Source organism: Balaenoptera borealis, assembly GCF_965194805.1.
Source record: "Balaenoptera borealis genome assembly, chromosome: 16".
Lineage (NCBI taxonomy): Eukaryota > Metazoa > Chordata > Mammalia > Artiodactyla > Balaenopteridae > Balaenoptera > Balaenoptera borealis.
The window spans coordinates 51,620,083-51,627,186 of record NC_138872.1 but is presented as its reverse complement, the minus strand read 5'-3'; the positions used below and the strand labels follow the sequence as shown (position 1 = coordinate 51,627,186).

The 7,104-nt window shown below is 59.3% G+C and overlaps 1 protein-coding gene and 1 long non-coding RNA gene across 5 annotated transcripts; one reads left to right on the top strand and one right to left on the bottom strand.

The window, feature by feature from the left end:
- Nucleotides 1-864: 864 nt before the first annotated feature.
- On the bottom strand, nt 865-5,189 carry SYNGR3 (synaptogyrin 3). 4 transcript variants are annotated; one of them, XM_082360448.1, is made up of 6 exons: nt 4,980-5,189; nt 4,501-4,711; nt 3,560-3,594; nt 2,847-3,084; nt 2,437-2,579; nt 865-2,342 (listed from the first exon to the last, which is right to left on the bottom strand). In XM_082360448.1, exons 1-6 carry the CDS (start codon nt 5,076-5,078, stop codon nt 2,133-2,135), a joined length of 936 nt encoding a protein of 311 aa, XP_082216574.1. In that variant the 5' UTR covers nt 5,079-5,189; the 3' UTR covers nt 865-2,132. The 4 variants fall into 4 exon arrangements, with proteins under 4 accessions (XP_082216574.1, XP_082216575.1, XP_082216576.1 ...); XM_082360449.1 differs by lacking the exon at nt 4,501-4,711 and having other exon boundaries at nt 3,560-3,688; XM_082360450.1 differs by lacking the exons at nt 3,560-3,594; nt 4,501-4,711.
- LOC309613554 lies at nt 3,052-6,641 on the top strand. The gene is made up of 3 exons (XR_014235782.1): nt 3,052-3,158; nt 4,068-4,255; nt 6,375-6,641. It is a non-coding gene; the product is annotated as an uncharacterized lncRNA (long non-coding RNA).
- Nucleotides 6,642-7,104: the final 463 nt, after the last annotated feature.

Here is a 7,104-nt window from a genome sequence, read left to right as displayed (position 1 = left end):
TGGAGCAAGTTCCTGGGTGATGGCCATGCTCGGAGCCCACTAAGAGACAGAGCCTTCACCCTCTTCACTCTCCATGGGACTGCCTAGAGGCCACCTGCATTCCCCACCACACCGGAGAAGCCCCTCATAGCTGATGCCCTCTTTGCAGACCTGAGCACAAACAACACCCTCAAAGAGTAACCTGGAAGATGAGCTATCTCATTAACAATATTGAAAATACCGATTCTTAAGCAAGAACCATAACAATACCAGGCAACACTTAGCAGTGTTTGCTGTGTGACAAGCACTGCTCTGAGCTTTTTACAAACACACACACACACACACACACACACAGAGGTTTACGTTAACCCTTCCCGCACCTTTGATGACAAGAACTACTAACTATTTTCCTTTTCCGGAAGGGGAGCCTGAGGCATAGACAAGCTGAGAGACTTGCCCAGAAAGACCAAGCCTGAACACGGCCAAGCCAGCATTCCAGCTCCAGCTCTTACCTGCTTTATTCAACCAGAATGTTGTTAACCAATAAGAAGTCAGAAATGAAAAAGTAACTGAGATAAGAATCCCAATAGATGAATTCAAAAGTAAACAAGACCAAGCTGGGGAAATCTCCAAAGGGGAGTTGGCCAGGCAATGTGGCTCTGGATGCTGCATGGTACACATGGTGGGGTCCCAGGAGCAGAAGGCGGTAAGAAGCGGACATTTGGAGAAATCACGACTGCTTTCCCCAGCATTCTCCAGAACATGGGCATCAGCCTGGTCTCCACCTCCCTGCCCCTTTCTGGATTCTTGGCCCTGGTGCCCCTCAGGTCCCAACCTCTGGCACTGGAGGGGCAGGAGTAGAAAGGATTCCAAGAGTGTCTGGGCCACAGTAAACTCATATACAGTCTTTATTGTAAAGAAGTTGCAGTTGGAACATGGGACACTGAAAATACACAATCACGGATTGTTCTTTCAGAAGAGGGAGGGAGAGACCCATATATACAAAAATTGTAAACATGTTCACTTAAATATCCACAAATAGTTTGTCTATGCTACAACGTACAGGGTTGTCACTCAACTGCAACTCCAGAGGGAGGCGTCTGTCTGTAAAAATGTAATGTGGCAACCGCATTTGGTATTGACTTAATGTGAAAAGCCAGCTTTGAGCAATGCATGAGTACTCAGCTATGCAAAGGGACCCCCAACCTTGGGCTGGGCCTTAAAATGGGGTGCAGCATGGGGAGCGGAGGGACTAGTCCAGGGAGCCGAGGTAAAGGGGTTTGCGGGGAATGGCTGTCTCCAGGGCACGGTGGGAAGGTGAAGCCTCTAGGCCTCTCTCCTCATGAGGGGCGTGTCCTGCTGGGCACCCAGGTGTCTGGAGCCTCCCTTGGGCAAGGTCTCACTGAAGGGCTGGGAGAGGGCTGATGCCCAGGTCTACAGCCATGTTGTGCTTTCCTGGCCAGAGCTGCCCGCACCCCAGCAAGGGCCTGGGCCAAGGCAGGTAAGGGCTGGAGCTGGGGCCACAGAAAATAGGGGCTGCTTGTGGGGAACTATGAGGTGAAACCTGAAGACTTGACCACAATCACAACATCGACAGGGCTGGGCTACTCTAGTGAGCCTGTGAGAGGAAATGGAGGGAGGCTCCAGACAGAGCACGTGGCCCTACAGGGTGAACCACTGGGACAGAGCAAGGACCACCACTACCCACAGGGACAGGGGATGGGGAACAGTGGCCACGGGGTGAGGGTGGTGTCCCTTCCCCCAGTCACCCCCAGTCCAGGGCAGCCCTTGCACCTGGCTATGGAGGGCAGCTGGACACCTGACCCCAGAGTGTACAGGTGAGCCCTGCCTGGCTGGCTCATGAGGGGAATGGCCCGCTGCCTAGGCTGGTCCACTGGAGGCTGAAGGACACGTGCCCAGGGCTGTGCTGTTCTCTCCTCAGGACCTCTGGCCCTGGGCTGGGGACTAAAGGGACCGGAGGAACTTGGGGGGCACAGCCCAGTCACCCTGGAGGCTACCCTCTCTTGGCCCCAGATGGCCCACAGCATCCACACGTTGCTGTTGGGCCAGGAGGACCTGAGGGAGGTCCCAGGAAGCCTTGGATCCTGCATTGGTGGGGCAGCCTTTGTGCCTCGGTCTGGGCCTGCTGGCCACTAGTAGGCAGGAACTTGGTACCCTTTGGGGCTGGTGTCCAGAGTCTCGGTGAAGGGCGGGCTCTGGTAGGTCTCGGTGCTCTCTACACCGCTGCCCACTGGGTAGCCTGGGTAGGTCTGGCCCGCCCCAGCACCCAGCTGTTCGGTGGCAAAGAGCGACATGTCGGTGCCCAGACGGAACCGCTGCAGGGCCTTCACGGTAAGCGCCGCCTGAGGGGGAGTCCGGGGTCAGCCAGGGCCGACCCTGCCCCGACCCTTACCTGGCCCCAGTCCCTGCCGGCCACAGGCCGCCGGCCGCACTCACCCAGCTGAGGATGGAGAAGAAGCTGAAGGCGATGGCGGCCCGCGCCGCGTCTCCCGCCTGCGTCGTGCCCGGCCCGGGCGCCGTGCGCTGCCACTGGTTGGTGAGGAAACAAAAGCCCACGAACCACAGGAAGGACCAGAGACCTGCGGGCAGGTGGGCGGGCGGGTCAAGGGATGCTGCACCAAGGCGCCCGGCCCAACCCTGCCGGCAAGGAGAATCTGCAGACCGAGGACCCGACCCGTCCCGCCCAGTCCCGCCCAGTCCCGCCCCGCCCGGACCTGTCCCCGCCCCAATCGGCTGAGAATCTACGCGCTCCCTCTGGCCCCGCCCCGAAGCCCGCCCTCCCGACTCCGCCCACCCGAGAAGCCCCGCGCGCTCCCCCAGGTCCCGCCCCTCACGGCCCCGCCCACCTGAGAAGCCCAGGTCGAGCAGCACCGCACGGCGACGGTCGCGGACGCTGCTGATCTGCTGGAAGTGCACGTCGAGCAGCAGGAACGCGGCGCAGGCGAGGAAGGCCCCAAGGCCGAGCGCGACGCCGAAGCGGCAGGCACCCGCGTTGCCGTTGAAGACGCAGCGCAGCTCCGGGTCGCTGTCGGCGTTCACGTAGCCCTCGTTGACTATGGGCCCGAAGACGGCGATGGAGAACACCTGTGGGCGGCGGGAGCGCTCAGGGCCCTACGGTGGCCCCTTCCTGGTCGAGGCCCGAGGTCTCCTAGCCCACTGTGAGTGCCCATGCCCTCGGGAGTGTCCCTGCGTTCCCCTGCAGCACAGGATCTATCTCTGGTGGGGGGTCTTTGGGGACCCCCTCCCTTAATATCTACCTCAAGTTTAGTAAGTATGGACAAAACATACCATTTAGTGAGCATCAACTGTGCCCAGGCACTGTGCTTAAAATGGCTACACGTGTTTGCTCATGGAATCCTCCCAAACAACCACAAGAGTGCCACTGCTCTTATCCTCTTTGTAGATGGGGAAATCGGGGCTCCAACAAGTGAAGTGTCTTGTGGAGGGTTGCATGGTTGATAAGAGCCAGGGCTGACATTCAAGCTGGGTCCTCTGTACCTTGTGGAGCCCGTAGTGTCCCCCATGGCCCACTCCAGAGTGTGGGAACAGGAGCTTTCACCTGGACCAGTGATCCCCAGGCTTGAGTCAGCAGGGCTAGGTGAAGTAGATGTGGAGTCAGGCAAGAAGGGCGGGAGCATGGGGGGGGCGGGCAGCAGAAGGACAGCTGCACAGAGCTGTCAGCCAGGACCTGAGTGGAACCCACCCTTAGCATTTGGGAGCTGTGCGGGCTCGTTTCCTAGCATGCCAAATGTAGCAGGCACAACTCATGGGGTGCTGGGAACAGGAATAATGCCCACCCAGCGTCCTGCACTTTGTGGGCACTCCAGGGATGATGGCCCCACATGACTGTGGCTAATTAACACCATCCATACGTGCTTGGGCTTAAAAGGCGACACCGCTGACCTCTGGGGTTCAGTCAAACCTCAGTGCCCTGTGCCCACGAGGGCTGGAAGGCAAAGGAGTGGACCACAGTCCTTTTAAACCAGAAGCTGCTCTTTGAGCTCTGGGCAGCCCTATATTTCTAAAAAAAATACCTCAGATTTCAGCTTCATTTCTCTCCTTTCCAGCCCCAGCTCCTAGAGACTTAGTCAAGAGTGAAACCAAGGTGCAAGATATGGACACGTACCCACAGATTGGTGCACAAGTCAGGTCAGAGCTGGGACCAGAACGTAGGGTCCCTACTTCCTGGTCTGGCCAGAGTCACACCACCCAAGGGCCCCTGCCCCACCCTGGGCACCGCCCTCCTGGAACACAGGTGAGTACGTGCCACCACCAGCCACCACCAGGTGGACAAAACCCAGAACTCAGCATTCCACCTTCCATCTCTCCTGCCTGGAGGATGGGAAGGAGGAGCAGGCCACTGGGCCTAAGGTTGCTCCAGTAGGCTAGGCTGCCTCTAAATCTGCCCCTCCCACACCACCTCCCAGGAAGCCTTCCCAGTGTAGAGCCCCTTCCAGCTGCCCCAGTCAGAGGAATCCCAGAGCACACCCCCCAACTCACAGTTGCAACTGGGGGGCCTGGGAATGGCCAGCTCCCTTCGAAGGAGCCGGGAGGATGTGCGTGCAGAAGTAGGGGGGAGGCTCTGCCTGATTCTCTTGGCTCCGATAGCCCTTACTCGTGCTGAGGCTGAGCGCTCAAGCCCCTCCGCGAATCCTGCCCCCACCCCTGTGCCCGCTTCCAGGGTGTAAGCACAGGAAAAACCGAGCGAGAGCTGAGGAAGGGGATTGAGTTAGACCTAAAGAAGAATTGGGAGGTGGGTGCGGCGGGCGGTGACCTCTCAAGGTACCCGGCTGTCGCCGCCGGCCCCTCCCCCGCCCGCAGGTGGGCGCGCCCTGCCGGTGACGTCACCCCAACCTGAGGCCGGCGGGGGAGGGGCCGGCAAGGATGAGGATGGGGGCGAGGGGCAGGTGATAGGGATGAGGGAGGCGAGGCGAAGTGGGACGGGGTATCGGGGCGGGGCTTGGGCCGGGGCCACTCACCCAGGACGCGATCCGCAGCAGGGTCTGGGGCCGCCGCGCGAAGCTCACAGGGTCCAGGGCGGCCCCTGCGCGTCCCGCGCCGAACGAGGCTCCCTCCATGGCCAGCCCGGGTGGGCCGCGTGCCCCCGGCGCCCTCTGTCCTTCTGTCCGTCGGGCCGGCCCCGCCCGAGGCCGCCCGGGGCTGCTGCCGATGCTGCCGCTGCCGTCGCCGCCTTCCAGGAGTGCGCGCCGGCCGCGGCGGGGGCGCGCGGGGCGGGACCGAGCCTACACCCCTCCCTCTGGTCCACGCGCGCAGGGCTGGAGCCCTCACCTCTCTCCACCTTGCCCACCTTCCACCCCACCCCACCCACTCTCACCGCAGGACCAGGGTCCGAGACGGAGACCATCCACCAGGTCCCCATCAGGAGGCGGGGTCAAGGGGCTGAGTCCCCCACGTCCACTCACAAGTAGTCAGGAGTCAGCAGGGCAGGTGGACACTGGGCTCAGCCTTTGCCGTAGCCACGTGGGTGGACAGACCGACATGACCCCACTCCTCTGTACAGGGCCCTTTCCTGAGTGCCTAAGGAGGTAACAGGTCCAAGGGCTCCAGCGTCTCCCCCAGCCCTCAGGGAAAGGGAACCCAGCTTCCTGCCTCTGGTCCCCATAGACCAGAGGGAGGTTACTGGGGCCTTTCCCATGACTTCCCACTGCACCCTAGCTTCTCCTTCAGATTCTATCCTCCCTAACAGGGAGGGAGAATGGCCTCTGCCCTCAGGGACACTTGTCCAGGCGGGCAGAGCCCAGAGGCCCACATGGGTGGGAGTTGGGGCATCTCTGCTCTTTTCCTGTGGCTGGATGTTGTCATTCCGAGGGTGCTCACTGAGCCCTGCACACTCCTGGGTCTCCCCAACTGACTTTCAGCTGACATATTTAGTTTTGGGCCGAGGAGTGGGGAGAAGCATCAGAGATGGGGAGTTTGGAAGAGCGGGTACCTAGCTTCCCAGCACCCCCGCTGGGTCTTTTCCACAGATGGCCCAGCCCCAGGTTAGACAAGGTCCCTTCCTGCATGTTCCTTCCAGGCCAACCTGGCAGGGACCCAGATGACTCCTGTTTCTGTCTAGGACATTGAGGAAAGTCTGCATTTGTTGAGCATTTACAGTGCCAGGTGTTTCACCACGACCTGTGGAGGCAGGAACTGTTTTACTGCCATTCTTCAGATGGTAAATAGGCAGGTGGGAATTCCCTGGTGGTCCAGTGGTTACGACTCACGCTTTCACTGCAGAGGGCCCGGGTTTGATCCGTGGTCGGGTAACTAGGATCCTGCAAGCTGCACAGTTGGCCAAATTTAAAAAAAAAACAAAAAAAAACAGGGCTTCCCCGGTGGTGCAATGGTTAAGAATCCGCCTGCCAATGCAGGGGTCACGGGTTCGAGCCCTGGTCTGGGAAGATCCCACATGCCGCAGAGCAACTAAGCCCGTGTGCCACAACTACTGAGCCTGCGCTCTAGAGCCCGCGAGCCACAACTACTGAAGCCTGCGCGCCCAGAGCCCGTGCTCCGCAACAAGAGAAGCCACTGCAATGAGAAGCCCACGCATTGCAATGAAGAATAGCCCCCGCTCACCACAACTAAAAGAAAGCCGGCGCGCAGCAACGAGGACCCAACGCAGCCAAATATAAATAAATTTAAACAAACAAACAAAAGGCAGACTGGTTGAGTTCCTTCATCACACTTAGAAAGTGAAGAGCTGGGATTCAAATCCAGGTCCCTACTGTGCCAGGGCAGGTGTGGCCAGAAGTGCCACCCACTAGTTGACTCCATGACACTGTGCATCCAATCCTATCACCTCTCCCCTGTCAGTGACAGTTTCCTCTCTTGTCTCATGCATCATTCATTTCCCCCTTTTACTTGATCATTTACATCAGTGCCTAAACCTGCTCCATTCCTGAGCCCACTTCCCCTCCAGCTGTCACTGCTCCCTTTAGTCCCAGGGGCAATGCAGGCACTGCCATGCTGTCCCCATCCTCCTAGGAACACTTCTGATGTCACCCTCTCATGTTCCTCCTACTTCATGGGCCCTTTCTTGTTATCTCTTTCTGGTTCCCTCCTCTTGTTCCATCTGTGACCTTTGAGCCTTAGGGGTCCCAG